General features: G+C 54.4%; 2 protein-coding genes across 2 annotated transcripts; both read left to right on the top strand.

Moving 5' to 3' along the window:
- Window positions 1-12,891: 12,891 nt before the first annotated feature.
- Window positions 12,892-13,980, top strand: LOC106492204 (4-galactosyl-N-acetylglucosaminide 3-alpha-L-fucosyltransferase FUT6-like). Its single transcript, XM_013952003.2, has one exon. The coding sequence runs from the start codon at window positions 12,892-12,894 to the stop codon at window positions 13,978-13,980; it is 1,089 nt and encodes a 362-aa protein (XP_013807457.2).
- A 2,623-nt stretch (window positions 13,981-16,603) lies between these two features.
- Window positions 16,604-17,791, top strand: LOC106492193 (3-galactosyl-N-acetylglucosaminide 4-alpha-L-fucosyltransferase FUT3-like). Its single transcript, XM_013951987.2, has one exon. The coding sequence runs from the start codon at window positions 16,604-16,606 to the stop codon at window positions 17,627-17,629; it is 1,026 nt and encodes a 341-aa protein (XP_013807441.2). The 3' UTR covers window positions 17,630-17,791.
- Window positions 17,792-18,676: the final 885 nt, after the last annotated feature.

Below are 18,676 nucleotides of genomic sequence, written 5' to 3'. Positions count from 1 at the left end.
AGCGGGTAATCAAATCCCCTCCAACACGTTTTTAATTAGGTAAGGCAAAGCCTGTAATATTCCCTCCGGGATGTCTGCCTTGGGCTTGCGCAGGCACTAGGGAGCCGCTGGCTCCCATCCGCTTCCCCCCGCTCCTTCCTCCCGACGCAGAGCCGCAGCCAGTGCTTCGCCAGCCTGGAAGCACTTAGGGCTCTGAGCGGGAGCTGGCGGCAGCAGTGGCAGCTGCTCAGGATGGCAGGACGCTGCTGCCCGGCTGGGAGCAAGGCACCGGTTGCAGCCCATCAGTATCCAAAACCATCGGGGCATTTTCCGGACCCTTTGGGATGACGGGATTGCGAGGGGAGCTCGCGGCAACGGAGCGCCAGCTCCTTCCCGCCGCACATCCGCCACTTCCAGGAATCGGGGTCGGTGGAAAGGCGGCGACCCTCAGTGGGGCGTCCCGTCTTCTGCAAAACTAACGGCCTGGGAGAAAGATCCTTGCAGGGCGGCTGCGGCCGATGCCCAGCTGCCGGTTTGGGATTGCTCTGGGGTTCATGGAGCTGGGCTGCAAAACCAATCGGTACTGCGTGCTTCTGGCAGCCGAGCGTCCGGCAGGGCCTTTCCCCATCCCCCTCCGTGCATTAATAGCTTTTTTCTTTTTTTTTTTTCTCCTCCTTAGCTTTAGTAGGAAAAAATGCTCCCTGCTGTGTTTGTTTCCCGGCAGCATCCTGCTCCAGCAACCCGGCCCTGGCGCTGGGTGCCGAGCGCTCGAGTTCCTGGGAAAGGCGGCGCCAGGACGCCCCCGGGCAGCAGCAGACATCGGCACACGCGGAACCACTCGAGTCGAGAAGGGCAGGAAAAGGGCCCTCGGCCCACGCATCCCGTTCAGCCTCGTGCCTTTAATCCAGGTCGGGCTCGCGAAAAGAATTAAACTCCGCACTGAAGTGGTAAAATTAGGAATTATATGGGGGAAAAAAAACACAAACTGGAACCTGATTCTCGCAGAAAGCAGAAATTCCTTCCCGATGCCACGCAAGCGGGAGCGTTTTTGGGAGGTGCTGGCTGATGAAGCCAGGGGAGGGGGCGGTATTTCGGTGTCCCTCGATTCTTATTTATTTATTTTGCAGGGCAACCGGGTCCCTTGTGCGGCTGCCGTGACTGATGGAGCTTCCCGTGGTGCTGCTTCGCACTCGCTGGGGATCCGGCCGTTGACCCAAAAAGTGTTTTTAAAAGGGAAAATAGCACCCTCGTCCCTGGGCTGGTGGGACATTTTGCAAGTTATATTTGCGACTACTCCCTTTTGGCATTTTTGGGGGGAGGGGGGGGGAAAAAAAAGGAAAAGGAGCCATATCATGGGCTGTCTTGGTGCTCCAGCTTACCCAGATTTTTGCACCAGAGTAAACTGGACTCCTCGAGGATTGCTGCCGCCTCCAAACGCCCCAGCTGGGTGCGCAAGTGGGAGCTCAGCGTTGGCGCCCAGCGTTTCCGGTAGCTGCGTAGAGCAGAGCGAGCCACTATCAATTATAGGAAGTTATTTAAGGAAAGACGCAGCTTTTCCCTTGCTCGGCTCTCTGCGCTCGTTCCCGCTCGGCGGGAGGGCAGCGGCGGTTTCCAGCTTTAGCAATAATGACTTCTCTTCTTTGGAGTTTTTGTGCCCCTTCAAAGTCAGTCTGTGGTCACCCTGGAGCGGAACGAGGGCAGGATGAGCAACCTCATTGAGACTGCTTTAAACCTGGATGACGGCATTGGCCCACACCTCAACCATTGTGTTGCTTGAGCTCCAGGTGCCTACTGCCCCTCAGGCAACATCCAGGCCCTTTTCCCCTTTTTTTCCTTTCCTTTTTTTGAGTGCCGGAAAGCCCAGCTAGGACCCAAAGAGCCGTTCCCACGGTGTCCCTGGCGAGCCGTGTCCCAACCCTGTTCCAGGGAGAGGTGCTCCTTCTCCCTGAGCCAAAACCCATGCTTTTGCGGTGGCAGCGGTGGGTTTCTTTTCCCTTTTTTTTTCCTTTGTTTTCTTTTTAGGGTTGTGAAACACTTCCACTGAAAACCACTTGGGAAAAGCCGACCCAAACAAAGCCATTAAAATGTCCCGGTCTGGGGCCACCTCGGCCCCCCCCCAGCACCGGGGGGGGGGGGCGGATTTCCCACGGGACAGGCTCCTCGTGCCGTGATGCAGGGCCCGTCCGGCTCTCCTTGAGCTGAGCAGAGCACAAATCCCCCGCTCTTGTTGCTACTCCGCCAAACAGCTGCTGATTTCTACACGATCCCTCTCCAAACACATATGCCGAAATCCGAAAAGTTTGGGTTTCTGCCAGGCCAGGCAAGAAGCTGCCCTGATTCGTATCTCCAGGCCGAGGGACTCCTGGCGGTCTCACGAAACGCTCAGCCCTAGCAAGGGGCTTGCAGCTGAGCTGGGGAAAAAACTTAAATATTTGGATGGATGAAATGCAGGAGAGGGAAAAAAACCCTCTTGGAACAGGATGGTCCCAAACGGTGTTTCTGGGCGCTGGGGAACGGCCGCATCCCGGCATGGTGCTGGGGTCCCGTGCCTCTTGCGGGGCAGCGTTCCCGCGGCTCGGCTGTGCCGGCTCCCGACTCTGGAAGCCACAGGGAGGCCGAGGGCGACCGGCACCCGTGTGGCTGCTGCCACTGGTGCAAACCAGGCCCTGCTGCCCCAGGACTGTCGTTGGCTTTGCATCCCGGGCGGCCGGAGAGGAGGGACAGCGGGGACCTCTCTAGCCCAGAGTTAAACCATACACACGTATAACGAAGCGTGGGCTGAGCAGCCCAGCAGCGAGCCATGCTTTTTATTAAAAGCCCCTGCTTTTTATTAAAAGCCCCTGCTTTTTATTAAAAACGCTTTTATTAAACTGGTCGAAACCCCCACGAATCCCCCCCCCCAGCCCAGGAAACACATGCGCGGCAAAATCAAAGCTGCCGGTGGCTCCGTCGATTGCCAGGGCAGCGGCGGCAGCGGCGCGCACGTTACGGAGCGGGCCGGCGGCAGCCAGGGAGCGCAGCCGATCGGGGCTGATGAAGGAGGAAAACATCCCAAACATGTCAGCGCGGGTTTGGGCAGGCGCCAGGGCCGGGCCGGGAGGAGGCGGGCTGGCGAGCCGCAGGCAGCGTGGCTACAGTTGCAGCTGTGGGGCCGGGGGCCGGGCACACGCACGCAGGCAGCCAGGCACGCGCGGGCACAACGGGCAGGAGCGGTCAAACACGCACCTGCAACCGGGCGCGTGCCTGGGCACGAACTCGGCACGTTCGCCCCTCCTCATCCCTGCTGCCTCCAAAGGCGCAAGGAAGGGGCTGAACCTTGCAGAAACGAGGCTGAAAAGGAGGAATCCCCGTTCCTTTGCCAGCGGCATCGCCCCTCGCTGCTCCCTCTCCAGAGCTGCAGCGCCGGGGACAGAGCGCCTGGTCCTTGGGCTGCGGCGAGAGCGGGAAGCGCCTGGGTGCCCACTCAAACCCCGACAGCGAAAGTGCCTGGTGCTGCGTTTTCAAGCTTGTGAAAAGGGAAAAATAATAAAAAAACCCCTCACGTGCCAGGTTTCTTCCTGGTGGAAAGCAAACGGCAGTGTGAGCCCTAGCTCGATGCCGTGGCGCGTGCAGCCAAGTGCTTGGGGGGACAGGTTTGGGGAGCCGGCTCCTTCCAGCCAGCAAGGTATCAGAGCAAAGAGATGGTGGCAAAAAAAAAAGCGACCAAAAAAAAAGTGCACTAGCCACGGTGCGGCATGCTCTCGCTGCACCGATCCCGCGGCTTGGAGAGGGGCTGCCGCAAGTGGTCCGGGCACGGGCAGGCTGCAGTGGCTCGCAGGAGGATGCTCTGCAGGGTTCCTACGGGGCTCGCCGGGCCCTAGACCCCACTGCACCAGCACTTATTCTGCACGGGCGGGTGAAGCTAAAAAACCTTTGCCCCATACATGAGCAACTGGGCTTGTGGCTCCTTCCCCCGAAACAGCCGTTGCAGCGGCGGGGGGGTCTCACAGGCTCCCTCGAGGCACGTGGCCCCTCCATCAACTTTGGCCCGCACCACGCCGCGACCGGCACTGCTGAAGGTGTGCCGCTGCCTCCAGGACATTCCCGTAATGCCAGTCCAACACCGGCACCAAAAATAAGGCAAAACTAAGTTCCAGGCAAGCTCACTGCTTAAAGAAAAGCAATAAATAACCTTGAGCAGATGCTGGCTCTGTCTTAATCCCATTAGCTATCAGCAGGCCTCCGCGGTGCTGGGAGGAAAGACACCATCTCACCGTGCAACCGGGCTTCGGCTTCTTCCAATTTATGGGTCTCATTCTGCCCGAGCAGCGCAGGGCTTTGCCACCTGGTCCAGGTGCAAATTGCAGGGCGCTGCAGCTTTTGGGGTGCCACTGCTGGAGCAGAGCCGACCGGACATGTCCTGCCTACCCGGATGCATCCGGGGAGGGATCACACCCTGCCAAAACCTCCGCGGAGATGGCTTGTGTGAAGCAGGTTTTTCAGGCTTTGGGAAGTTATTAGCAAGACTGATATGAACGCTTTTTGCAGCAAAGAGGCTTTGTGGATGGATTTCTCAACTCAGAAAGATTGGTGGGGGGAGTGTGGCCACAACAGAAATGTTTGCATTTTACGTTTTCAAGAGGAAATATTTTCCGTTTGGGGATTGGAAGCTACTTCTGTTTGGAAACTTGAGAAAAGTGAAGCACGACGCGAAAATAAACAGCAAAACGACCCACTTCACTGCAGGCCAAACTGAGGCGTTTGGAAACAACTTAGACGGAGCCTAACGGAGACATTGGGGAGGGAGATGGACACCTTGGCTGATCCTTGGCTCCACTGAAGCCCTCCCAGGGCATCTCCCGGTGCCCCACATTGCTTCCACCGCTCTGGGGTTTGCTCTGCACTTTCCCGACAAGCTCTGGCCAGGGTGACGGTTTCCATCGGCCAGCGAGGGCGGCTCTCTGCCATCCCAACTCTTCCACCTCTCCCGCGTCGCTGGGGAAGGCTCAGGGAAACGACTTGAGTCAAGGGTGTCCCAGCAGCACAACAGGTGCGCTGGGTGACTCCAAAATGGTCCCCTCTGCGTGACTTGGATTATGGAGCGCCGGCTCCTGGGTTGCCCTTTGCAACCCCAGATCTGCGGTCCTTAAGTGCACCTTTAACTGTTTATCTAGATTTCCCCTGAAACCAGAGATGCCTTGTGAGCATGGTCTTCATTATAATTCGATTAGTTACATTTCCAGCTACTTGCCTATTACGTTTTCCCCTTCCAGATCCTCCCTTTGGCTTTGCTTGGAGAAAAAAAACAGATGCCGTGCACACGGGGGTCACTGCCCAAGTCTGCTTTCCTCTGGCAGCCACATTGCATGTCTGCAAATGGGGCTCAGCTGAGAGTTGGCCGTCCCCCATGTGCCGCCGAGCCTTTCCCAGGGATGCTTTGCAGGGGAGCGGCTGCTGCATGGTAAGACCTGATCTTCCTCTTCTCCTTTTCAGCCGGTGTCACATGTGGGGAGCCCAGACTTGTCGTTGCCAACACCCAGAGCGCTGCCCCGTCCATGGCTAGAGCCGAGCCGCTGTGCATACAGACTTGTGGGAACCGCACGCCTGGCGACGATTACTAGTTAGGTGGCTGGAGGTAGCCCCTGTCTCACCACCCCTTGGACTAACCCTACATTGATGCATCAGCCTGTATGAGGCACCTGGACCTACGTCTGAACCGCGATTGCACCAACCACAACGACTGCATTTTTTTCCTCCAGCTCACGTGCCAAACGATTTCGGGCTCTCAGCCTTTTCAGCAGAGACCTGCGGCAGACAACTGACAAATCACTCTTAATCCACCCCAACTGCTAAATCTCTGGGTAATCCCTCCCTGCCACCTCTCCAACACTGTTGCCCTGCAGCGGGCCTGCGCGGTGCTATCAATCAGCGCCTTTGGCTCCTGGGTGCCTCCCGGGCCGGGTCTACACAGGGAAACCCTCTCATTTATAAAACCTGGGGACCTCCCACGGTTTCCCATTCCCCGTGACCCTGACGAGGGGGTCGTTGCTCAGAGTAAACCAGTTGAGAGGGAAGGTCCTAATATTTAGATGGGAAGCCATTAGCAGGCAGTATCTTATCTACCTTCTGTTTTGAAGTGGAGGCTGGGCACGACGGCTGGAGCGCGGATCATGCTGGAGTTGCCTCTGAAACACCCCAACTTGCTCCATTTTGCCATCAGTGCTTGCAGCTGGGTTACAGCATGTCCCTAGCTATAGGGAGGTATAGGGATATATGTATATCTTGTCACAGGATGACAGTGGTGGGTGCAGAAGGATTTTTCAGAGGAGGAAAAAAAAAAGAGTTTTGATCCCCAGTCATTAAATTTTAAACCCAAATCTGCCCTGACAGCTCCTGGGATGGTGCCTTTTAGCCAAATGGCTGGTCTCTGCACAGGTGATGTCCTGCTGTACCACAGGCAAGGCCAAGCTGGAGGAGGTTCCTGTCTTCCCTGGTTTCACAGTGTATAGACCCATGAAACAGCTGTCATCTGATCTCCTCTGAGCAGAGCCTTCCCCAGATGTTGAGCATAGCTTTGAACATGGAGGTGGTCACATCTTGTTTTCTCCAGTGAAAACTGTCTTGCAGAGCCTCTGTGTTGAATGTAACAAAAAGAAGAAGAAAATGAAGATGAAAGAGAAGATGCAGCAGTGATGAGGGTCTTGCATGAGTTCTTGCGTGACATGGGAAAGGTTGGCAACTGTTTGGGGAAGGCAAGTATGGGGGGTGCAGGAGGTGGTAGCACATGGGCAGAGCATCTGACCTGCAACACCAGCATATAAGCCATTTCCTCAGGAAACAAGCGGTGGGATGGTAAACCTCAGTGTTGCAGGAAGAGACTCCAAACTCCATGTTGATTTACTCATAAGATCTTCAGCAAAAAGAGCCCACTGCTTCAGAGCTGCTGCGGAGATAACTTCAGAGCACCCTCTTTCCCTGACTCTCCTCGCATGGCAGCAGCTGGGATTTCAGATAGCACTGGGATTGGGAATGGAAATATAGAAGTAACAAAAGTCATTGGAAACAGCAGGGTTGTTAACCATGAGTTAGCTCCATCCAGGTCATCTGTGGTAGCTTTCAGCCTGCAGCTCCTGGGTGCTCTGTTGTCCCTTCTGCTCAGCTGGGCATGGACAGGGAACAAGAGGCCTGGCTGCTGCTTGGACTGCTTGGACCAAAACCGGTTTCCCGGAGGTTTTCCCCAAGATCCAAAACCATGGGGGACATCCGTGTGCAGGCCAGAAGGCTCTGCAAGAGGGGGGGGAAATATTGACTCACCATCTAGTCCTGCAAGTTGGAGAAAAGCAAAGTTCTAGAGAATATGGTTGCTCCCTCTTCATTCTCCTGCCTCCAAGCCCGGTGTGGGACGTGTGCATGTGGGACAGAAGAAATGCAGCTTCTCCACCAGAAGGCTGCCTTTTGGCAGCATTTGGACTACATGTGTGCTAGGAATGTTTACTCTTAAAAAAATCAGGCCCTCCATCACCCACCAGGGATATTTTTATGTTCCTCTGTAGCTTTGGTTCTATTATGTATTTGGGTCTGTCTGTTTTGGTTCATTTGTACTGAGATGGGCTTCTGAGGCGTTACTATTTACAATTGCTGAAATCCCACCCTGACGCCATTACACGCTGATTACTAAATGTGTGGAAATGTTGGTTCTTGACCTGGGAAAGACACTCAGTGATCTCAAGGAATGAGCATGCAGGGGACAGCGGGGAGGGAACAAACCACACCATGTGAGCTGGTGCCTGTTGGGCCGCTAACAAATCAGGGAGGCGGACCTAAATTGTCAGTGGAAATGCAGTTTTTTGCCTAATTTACAGATGCTCAGGTGCTAGCTGGACCGGATCAAAGACCAGCTCACTCCTGTGAGAAATCAGGAGAGCTATAAGTTAAACCGGGGAAGGGTCTGGCCCACAGTAGCTGGATGTGGACAGGACCTTCACATGGGCTGGATCCTCCTTCTTTTGCCACTGCTTTCATCTGTCCTACTCAGCCCAGCTGCTCGTGGTTCTCCTGCTCTAGGAGACAGGTGCCCTCCCTGTGTCTATGAACAACTTCTTCCTTGCTGTCTTGGGGGCGTTAAACGCATCTCCCTGCGCCTGGGCATCAGCTGATTTCAGAGACTCTCAACAGCTCTGCTTCCCAATGCTGACGGGGAGAAAAAAAAACATTTCCACCCCAGAAGGATGCTGGTGTCTTTCAGCCCCCATGCGAACGTGGCCTGGGTGCGTGGAGCTGCCAGTGCCAGTGTTACTCTGCAGTGTGGTTCAGCTCTGGGTGCAGCACCAGCAATTGTTCTTTTTCTTCCAGAAGGAAATAGCGCATTCTTGGAAATACAAACATTTCACAACCCTCCCACACCACTCCCTGTCACTCTCCTGGAGGCTGGAGCCTGCGAGGAGCAGCGGTGAGGCTGCCTGGCACTGGGCTCCCCCACAGGGAATCAGACCCATGCCAAAGGGTCTTGTTGCTCTCTGGGAAGAGTCGTGGTCCTGGCGAACACACAGCACTGGTGATTTAATATAGATACAGCTAAAATGTAGGACAGTCTGGGGAGGGATGGTGGTAATGCGGTTTGGCCCACCCAGGGAGGCAGATGGCCAAGAAGATGCAGGGTTTGGAGGATTGCTGGTGTTTAGGGCTCCCAGCCAACCTTGTACTCCCATCCCAGTCTTCCTGCTGACAGGAAAGGGCTCTGGACCAGACCTTGCTAAATTTGTTCTCCCAGTGTCTGCATCTTTCCACTCTGCTGTTACCGGGTTGTGGCCATGAGCTGCGTCTAGCCTAGAAGTTCAGAAACCCATTGCTGGATCGCAACCAGGGTATGCGGTTACACAGCGAGGCACGAACAACAGGCTCAACATCCTCAGACCTCCTGTACATTTGGGATTGGATGTCTCACATCTTTCTAGTCCTCCTCCCTTACACTGGAAACCTGAGTGAAAAATTCAGCAGGGTCAGACCCTTTATTGAATGAAGCTTCTCTTATGTCTGTGCAGGCAAAAGGACTGAGGGTGACGTAGGGGAGCATCTGCAGTCATCATGTTTGGACAGCACCTACCCATCCTACCAGCCAAACTCAGCTGCATGTTTGGGACAGCCACCAGAGCCATAGTGGTATTCATCAGTCGATGTTCAGCTCCTGAAACATCTCTGTTCCTGGAAAGTCTCAACGAAAAGTTCTGCAAGAGATGAGCAGGGAGCAGCTGGATACAGCAATACACAGTGCCCTGGGCAGAGCTCCCTGGTGAGTATTCCCAAAGGAATTCTCCATTCCTGCCACTACTTTGCCCTGCTGTTATGCTTTGCTGTCTGTCCCAAACTAGCCAGAGCAGGGAAATGTAGTGGCGTTCCCTTGTAGCATCTGTAGAAGCTTTTCAAAGGGAATGGAGGTACATGGAATTCACTTTCCGGTTAATTTTAATGCAAACAGGAGGTCCTAAATACCTTGTTCTAGCCAAGACATATTTTTAAGGGGGCTGCAAGGCACATGCCCTGTCCTGTTGGGAGTCTCTGCTTGGACCAGTTCTTGGGGCAAGAGTTTAGAGAAATGTCTCCAAGAATTCAACCCTTAGCTGTAGCCCTGGGCGAAGGCTTATCCTCAGATGCTGAGTATGTGATGGGAAACTAAACTGAGCCAAGGCATGATCTAAACACTGTCCCGTTGTCATCCATACTGTACATTCCTTGGCACAATTTTGACCCATGCCAACTAGCACTCCTCAAACAATGTTTGGGCATGGTCTAGGGATAGCCCGGGGCAGGGACTATTCCCAGGAAACAGGCTGGATGTGGCTACAGTGACCTGGGATGAAGCAGCATAGATGGGAGCCATGCTGGGTCACTTGGCCTCAGGGATGAAAAATAGTCTCTGGCCTGTTTATTTACTAGTGCAGACAAATCCAGTGCATTTGCAGATCCATCAAGTATCTCTTGTGGATTGACTATGCTTGGTGACCTCTTTGAAGGCAAATGAACTCAGGCATTCAGCTACCAGCGTTCCTGGGCGAGCGCCACATTTGCCTTCCAGCACAGGGAATTCAGCCCTTGCATTTTCCTGCGCTCACCTGAGCGAGTGCTGAGCACCCGCAGCTCTGCAGCTGCTCGCTTGCTGGGTCGGCAAAGGCAGTAACCAGGAAGCTGCTCCAAAACACAGCGTTATTTGTCTTCAGATGTAGGGATTACTGAGACTATTCATCTTATAGCAATAAATATTCTTGTCAACTGCGTTTAGTCCTGCCAAGTCCATTACCTAAACAGCCTCTTTGTTCTGTCTGTGTTACAATCTCACATCAGTTTCTGGAGTAAGTAATCTTTCACCTTGCATCACGTGTGCCACTTGGAACAATTCTGAATTCAGAGCTCCGTGACTTTTTTCCATGGCTTCCCCAGCATTGCTTATATGTTTAAATAGACATTAATTACTCACTGAACTTAAGTTCCTTGCAGCCCTGTTTTTCAAGGGTACAAAAGTCTTGGGATATTCCACCTGCCTGAAGTGTCTCATCTGGCTCTACAGGATCCTTCAGCTCCTGGGCTGCCCATGGTGCTGAGAAACCCAAATCCTCTTTCTCTTCCACAGGCTCAAGTAAAATTGCATCCAGCATCCAGAGGCTGTGAGTAAAATTGCATTCAGAGGTTGCTCTGGTATTCATGCTGGTGATGCCTGGGCACGCAGGGGGCTTCGTTTGTGCCTCTGGCTGCAGAACTGATGCCCCTCACAGCAAGAAGCCAAGTAGTGCCTGGACTTCACAACTATGCCTATCCTTGGAGGATAACAGTGCCAGAGTCTGTTCTCTGACCCTGAGGCTAATCAGCATTGCTGGGCCATGTTAATCCTACAGAAATCCCTTAGCCACCAAAATGGCGTGGCCACATGCCAACTACACGTAGGGAGTGGTTGCTTGCCCATGGTAACTCCCAAACCACACCCGGGTCTTGTTTGGCATAGCATTAGCTGGCTTAGGCCAAAGCTGGGCCAGCAACTATTCCAGCTGTTTGAGCATCTAGATGAATTAATTCCAGGGCCTGTGCCCTAATACTGTTTAATTTACTAGTATAGATGTAGCCTATGTTGTGGGGAAAGGGCAAGACATCACAGCATCTCATGTGTGGAGTTTCTAGGTAAAGCAGTCAAATGGCTGATGCCTCTTCTCTGGCCCAGGTGAGGAGCTGTGAGACCTTGGGTTGCCTGGGTCACCCTGGGTAAGTCAACCATGAGTTATGGCACCCGTCCCTCATGCCCTGGTATATTTTTCGCTCTCACCTGTGTTGGAGTGCTACCAAGTCTGCAGGAGGCAGCTGGACACACTTCAGGGGACCTCCAGTTCTGTCCCAGGAAACACGTACCTCCTGGCAGAGTGGCTGGAAATGTAAATTCTTCCACACGCTATTGCCCATTTGCAATCCCCCTGCCAACCCCAAAGACCCTAAAGCTGTGTTGAAACTCCTCTGTGAAATTTAGTTCCACACCAACAATCCATATGTACAGTCAAATATATTCAAGCCTGATAATAACACATAATGGCTTTTTTTGTCCCAGCCAAGTGCAGCCAAGCCCAATGCAAGATCAATTCGCTCTGGTCAGAGCAAACAAACGGCCTTGCTATGCCCACAGACCATGAGGTACAATGCCTGTTCACCTGGGCTGGAGACACTCCAAAGCAAGGTCTGCGGGTGTTGGAGGAAGGTGGGGTCACCCGGCTCAAGCTCTCATCTACTTGCTCAAGCTTTCATCTACTCTGAAACTCAAGGTGATCTCTGAAGTCACCAATCCCATGTTGTGTTATAGCCCGAGGTCTTGAAAAGGCGCCTAGGAGACTTGGATGGAGGGAGCTGTGCTGTTAACTCCATTAGCCAGATGGGGAACTCTTGGGCCTCATGCCTACACCTCTGCTCCCTGCCAACTTTGCCCGTTCTTCCTGAACAGAGCAAAGTGACGTGGAGAAGAAGGCATGTCACGAACAAATCCTGTGGGCTGAGACTGGCAAAGGGAGCCAACCGGTACGTATTGCAGCTGACCTCTCAATAACCACAAGCGCAATGTCAAGGTGTGCCCATGGCTCCTTTTATTGACTTAATTTGTCAGAGAGGGCACTGTACTGCCTGTATATCAACCTTTTTTATAGGATGACAGGTTTATGTGGTAGCTGATTGGCATACATGACTTCGGACACAGAATAGCACCTGGAACACGCCACCGATCCCTCCCCATATCTGTGCTCTCCTCCCTTCTCCACTTTTCCTTTTTCTGTCATCCACTTCAGTGCTGCCTTCCACAGAGCGCTTTCTCTTCGGCACCAAACCTGGAGGTGGGTTGCAACAGTCCTTTCTTTTTTGATAGCTATTGGATGAGGAACCTTACTTGGGGTTGTGGGATGAAGGCATCGGGCACAGCAGGAAGAGAGTCTGCAAGCTCTGAGCACAGGCAGGCATTGCTTCTTTCTGTGTTTTCATATCACATCCATCTGCTGCTTGCTTAGATCTCCAAATAACTGAACATGTTATTGCATGGTTGTGAGGAACTCCGAACTGGCTGTTCACAGCATTTCTACAGGAAAATGAGTGGTGGCTTTTCTCAAAACCAGATAGCAAAAAGGGCTGATGAAAAAAGGCAATGGGTGATGATGGAGGAAAGTCTGGGGTCTTTGGATGAGCTGCTGTGCCCTGTGGGTGAGGGCATGTTATAAGCACCTTGTGTACGGAGCTCCTGAGGAGGTGAACTTTCCTCTCGCAAACTGGGAGGACGCTGGTGATGAATGTACTTCAGCTCTTCCCAATGTGCCTCGAACCCCTGTGCATACCTCCCTGTACACCCAGAGCCACGTTCCTGCTGTGGTCAGTGCGTGCTCATGACTCATTGCCCTGTCTGTGGTGTTTGCAGATTCTCTTATGGAGCTGATGGAAGGGAAGAAGACCTCCTGCAAGAAACTCCTCACCTTCATGCTCTTCAGCTTCATATTCAGCTTCTGTCTCTGTGTTTCTTTTCGTCAGTTCAAGACTTCCAAGCCAGAGCATAATAGTTCCCATCCCTTCGCAAAAATAGCCCCTGCTGAAAATACCAGCACCCCACCAAAGAGCAAGCATGAGCTGACCATTTTGCTGTGGACCTGGCCCTTTGGGAAGCGCTTTAATTTCAGAAGCTGCTCGGAGCTCTACAGCACGCCAGACTGCCAGTTCACTGTCAACCGCAGCTGGTACCACAAGGCCAACGCTGTGATTGTGCATCACAGGGATGCGTCTAGGAACACAAAGGGACTGGCCCAGGCCACCAGAATCCCTTCCCAGCGCTGGATATGGTTCAACTTGGAGTCTCCAAGTCACTCTCCAAACTTAGGTGCCATGGACAACCTCTTCAACCTGACCATGTCCTACCGGAGGGACTCGGACATCTTCAGCCCCTACGGGGAGCTGCAGCTCCTCGGACAGCCCCAGCCCTTCAGCATCCCACCCAAGGCCAAGCTGGTGGCCTGGGTGGTCAGCAACTGGCAGGCAAACTCGCACCGGGTGAAGTACTACCAGGAGCTGAAGCAGCACATCGCCGTGGACGTCTATGGGCAGCATCACCAGGCCCTGGCCCGGGACCAGCTCCTGACCATCATGGCCCAGTACAAGTTCTACCTGGCGTTCGAGAACTCGCAGCACGAGGACTACATCACCGAGAAGGTCTGGAGGAATGCCTTGTCCGCTGGCACTGTCCCCGTCGTCCTCGGGCCGCCCCGAGAAAACTATGAGCGCTTTCTGCCCCCCGATGCCTTCATCCACATTGATGACTTTGCCAGTGCCCGGGACCTGGCGCGGTACCTGCAGGAGCTAAGTGAGGATGCCAAGAGATACGAGCGCTACTTCCAGTGGCGGCAATGGCTGAAGCCCGTGGCTGCATCCGGCTGGGACACCCACCTCTGCCGGGCCTGTCAGTTCCTGCAGACGATGGGAGCCAGGTACCAGGTGGTGCCCAAGCTGTCTGAGTGGTTTGTGTAACTGCTGTTGCTCGGTTCTCATTTCTCATTTTGAACTTGTTGGCCTTGGGGTGGGTTGCAGTTTCACAGGATAACTGAACTTGGTGAAAACGGAAGGACAATAGGAGCTCTGAAATCAACAGGGACAAGGAAGCAATTAGGTATCTATATGCCTTTGTCTTATGAAATAATAGACTACTAGACAGAGTAGTACATTGGTTTTTCTTCTGTTGTTGATCAAGCTATGCAGGCTGCAGTCTGGTCTTTGGAGAAATTCAGTGCAAAACGCTCTTTTTGTTTTTTTAACCACCAATCTGCAAACAATTCTGGATCGCTCCATATGTTGGAGAGTAGAAACAAATGGCTGGAAGGGGTAGGTGGAATAAGAATATGTATCATAAGCCTGCTTCAAGTACTTTGTACTCTGAAAGGCGGTGGCTGGAAGGGGTGGCCAAGACATGAGGCAACCTGCTACTGCTGGAAGAACTGGTCTTGCCCCTTCCTCCTTCACCTCACAGCCCCACTGCCCCACTTCCGCCCTTGCTTTGCCTCTGGCCCTCCCCCGACCGTCTTCAGGGTGCTGTGGCAGGGTGCTGAACAGGTAGGAAACTCTTCACTTTGTTTTGCAAGGCTAGTTTTCAGCTGGGTTGGTGAGACACAATCGATTTGAGGAAGGGTGTGAGAGCGGTCGACAGGCCCGAGGACAGAGAAGGAAGGAGAAGGAGCGAGCCCCTGTTTCAGAAATGGTTGGCTTGGGCTGACTACGCTGATTTTGCCTCAGCTTCTCCAGCAACTCACTGAACCCTGAAATGGTGTCTTGCGTTTTAATTGCCCTTTGCAGATTTTTTTCTTCTGTTTGTCCAGCCGCCCCTTACAGCACTGTAAAGTTTTAGTACACGCTGCACCCTGCGGCAAGGCGTCACGTGGCATCTGAACCTCTGGGCTTCTGACTTCAGTGGATACCCTCTAGGCTTCATGTTGCAAAAATACACTGAAGGAGTGGCCCTTACTCAACTTTCTCCTGTATTCCTGTAAACTGTTTCTTCTCCAGGTTGAGGAGCCCCGTCACATTGAGTTGTTTTCCCTGTGCATCTTTTCCACATCTCCCATTCCCCTGTGCTCCTGCCGGACTGGGAGCTGGGGGGCCCACGGGAACCGTGGGGCAACAGTGCCCTCCTGGGCTCCCTCCCTACAGCTCCAGACATTCGTGTTATTTTTTTTCCCCCTAGCTACTACTGAGCCCTGAGTTGAGGTTTCATAGATTTATTCTAACCCCAAGATGTTTCTGTGCAGTAAATCAGCTCAAAGTCCAGCAATGCATGTAAATATGCAATTGCTTTCTCCATCAGCATCATTTAACAAACATCGACGATGAATTCCCTCTGTGTTTCCGACTGCAGTCACTTGGTAGCAGAAGGTCCCTCTGCAAGACTTTCTTTACAGCTGTGAGCCAATTATCATCCGCAACCTCTGTTACCTTCTTTTTTTTCCCCTCTGCTTTGCACATTGCTTGAATACGTTGGTCAGCACAAGCCGAAGGCCAGATCCTTCACTCAAATTCGAACGCTGCTTTGTCCCCTCTCTTCCCTGTCTTCCCTAGCTGGCACCTTCTTGAGGGTGCCCTGTTTCTCAAGGAGTCTTTGAGGGATTGTTGGGAATCCAGGTAGACTATCATGCCCCGTCTTCCCTGGCCGTGCGCTCACTGGCTGCTTCAACAGAGAGCATCACGTTAGCAGGGCATGAGTTTTTTTTTTTTTTTATTATTGCAGAATAATTGTCCCAATTTCTTTCTTGGCCTTGCTGGCCCATGGGGCTGTGCCTCTCTCCTCCGTTAGCCGTTACCCCTCGATGCACCAGCTAATGCTGCTGCTGCTCCTGTCTTGAGCGCTGCAGCGCAGAGCAGCTGGAGAAAGTTAAGATTTTTAACCTTGTCCCAGCAGCCATCGAAATGCTCGTATGGCTTTGTGCAAGACAGCTTGAGCTGATATGGGTGTAAATTAGGGAGAAATGATTTTCTGCAGCTCTGTGGACAGTCCTGGCTGACAGGCAGGACCGGGGAGTTGGGGGGGACACATTTCCCTGCTCCTCCCAAGATTTGGGAGCCCGTCTGTGGGCTACATCCTCCCAGCTGGAGGCTGCCGCTGGGCAGATGTCGGCTTTGAATGCTGGCCTCCAGTGCTGCCGTTGCCCCGAAACCAAGTGGGCAACTCAACGGCGCACTCGACGTTGGGAGTGCGAAGGCCGTCAGCCAGAAAAAGGGAGGCTCCCCCTTGGGAAAAGCAAACACAACAGCACCAGAACGGCTCCAGCGGCCCCGTTGTGCGTGCACAGAGGCCACCTGGAGCTGCTGCTATCTGGTGGCGACATGGGAGGAGTTTCCAGGAACAAATTGTGGCCTACCACCCCACTGCCGCACCTTAACATGGACCGGGATATATATATGTGCTTTTAAGCTGTTGGGAAGGGGCGCAAGGTGGCAGCTGCTGGGGTGGGGACGTGGCACGGGGACATGGCGCTGGGGTGGGATGGGCGTTGGGGCCTGCTGGGCGCCTGCAGGCCTGGCACCGCACCGTGGGGTCCCGCCAGCAGCCTGCATGGAGCCTGCCCAGGGGAAGGTTCTGGGCCGCGGCTGCTGCTGCCTTGCCATGCTGCTCACCGGCCTTGCTGCGGCCTTCTGCCTCCTTGCCTACACGTGGCCCTGTGGGCCAGGGCCGGCGGCGTGCCGGGCCACGCCGGGGCAGGATGCTGCCGCTGTGGTGCCAGGGCGGGCCCGGCCCCAGCTGCTGGTGGTGCTGTGGACCTGGCCCTTCGGGCACCACTTCAGGCCACGAAAGTGCTCGGCGCCCTACGGCATCCCCGACTGCCACTTCACCACCAACCACAGCTGGCACGCGGTGGCCGATGCCATCATTGTGCACCACAGGGGCGTCTGCTCTGGCCCCAAGCAGCTGCCCCAGGGCCCGCGGGTGCCGTCGCAGCGCTGGATATGGTTCAACTTGGAGTCTCCAAGTCACTCGGCCAACCTGGGCGCCCTGAACAACCTCTTCAACCTGACCATGTCCTACCGGAGGGACTCGGACATCTTCAGCCCCTACGGGGAGCTGCAGCTCCTCGGACAGCCCCAGCCCTTCAGCGTCCCACCCAAGGCCAAGCTGGTGGCCTGGGTGGTCAGCAACCGGCAGGCAGACTCGCACCGGGTGAAGTACTACCAGGAGCTGAAGCAGCACATCGCCGTGGACGTCTATGGGCAGCATCACCAGGCCCTGGCCCGGGACCAGCTCCTGACCATCATGGCCCAGTACAAGTTCTACCTGGCGTTCGAGAACTCGCAGCACGAGGACTACATCACCGAGAAGGTCTGGAGGAATGCCTTGTCCGCTGGCACTGTCCCCGTCGTCCTCGGGCCGCCCCGAGAAAACTATGAGCGCTTTCTGCCCCCCGATGCCTTCATCCACATTGATGACTTTGCCAGTGCCCGGGACCTGGCACGGTACCTGCAGGAGCTAAGCGAGGATGCCAAGAGATACGAGCGCTACTTCCAGTGGCGGCAATGGCTGAAGCCTGTGGCTGCATCCGGCTGGGACACCCACCTCTGCTGGGCCTGTCAGTTCCTGCAGACGATGGGAGCCAGGTACCAGGTGGTGCGGGACCTGTCCATGTGGTTCATGTAGCTCTGCCCTGTTGGGTTTGTGTTGCTCGCCTCTGCCAGGACCAACCTCAGGCTCTAGTTTGTGGTGAGACGCTCCCTTTGCTGTTTTGCATTTGCTTTCCTTTTGCTTTGGTTTGTTGATGATGTTTTTGGAGTTTGCCTTGAGCATTAAATAACCTAATAAACAGGCAGTTCAGTTCCTGCCTTGTATCTCTTTCCTTTGACCAACCCCTGTGCTTGCGCTCAGGAAGCAAAGGCTCGGGAATATGAGCTAAAAGACTCAGATAGGACAAAAAATAATTCATCTATATTCTCCTTTCTCACAACACGAAATGCCGACTGGCGCAAATGCAGTGGGAAGGCTCCCCGGCTGGCAGGCCAACCTGGAACAAACGGCAGCCGCCCGGAGAAGGTGATTGCCAGCCGCGGAGCGACGTCTGCCCAGCGGGCCCGGGGGGCTTTGTCTGAGGCTGCTGTTGCTCTTTCCGCCGCAGCTAGCGACGTCGCACGGACTAATTTGCAACCCAGACGGTGGAACGGGGACGCTCGTCACGCGATGCAGCGCTCCGCCAGAGCGTGCGGGTTTGCACCGCTTCAAAAAGTGCCAGCACAACTGCGTGCAAGAAAAATGCCCTAAATGGAAAAAAATCCGCCCCCCCCTCAGCCACCCGCCGGTTTAAGAAGTGTCTGAGTTGCAAAAAACTGCCTAAAAAGCCTTGATGCAAGGAAGGGTGAGGCATGGAGCGTGGCTGAAGGCTGCCCAGCTGCCTGCTCCAAGGGCTGGCAAAATCTTCCCTGCGCACGTGGATCCCAACGGGGCTGGCTGCGGCGGCGCTTGCAGCAACTGACACGCTTTGATGCTGGTGCTGCTTGGGCCAGGGGGAAAGGCGGTGATTTTGGGGCGGAGGCCGGGCGGAGAAGACCCCTCTGGCGAGGGTCGAGCAAGACAGCCGGCCGTGCTGGAGGTCTGTGGCGAAGCGGGGAAGGCGGCGGGGGGAGGAGGTCGATTCAAAACAAATGCTGAGGGCTCGTCGCGGAAGCCTGGAGAAATTGAATTTGGAAATTTTCA

This window comes from Apteryx mantelli, chromosome 30, assembly GCF_036417845.1.
Source record: "Apteryx mantelli isolate bAptMan1 chromosome 30, bAptMan1.hap1, whole genome shotgun sequence".
Classification (NCBI taxonomy): Eukaryota; Metazoa; Chordata; class Aves; order Apterygiformes; family Apterygidae; genus Apteryx; species Apteryx mantelli.
The sequence above is the reverse complement of the archived record's forward strand: the minus strand, read 5'-3'. Positions and strand labels throughout refer to the sequence as shown.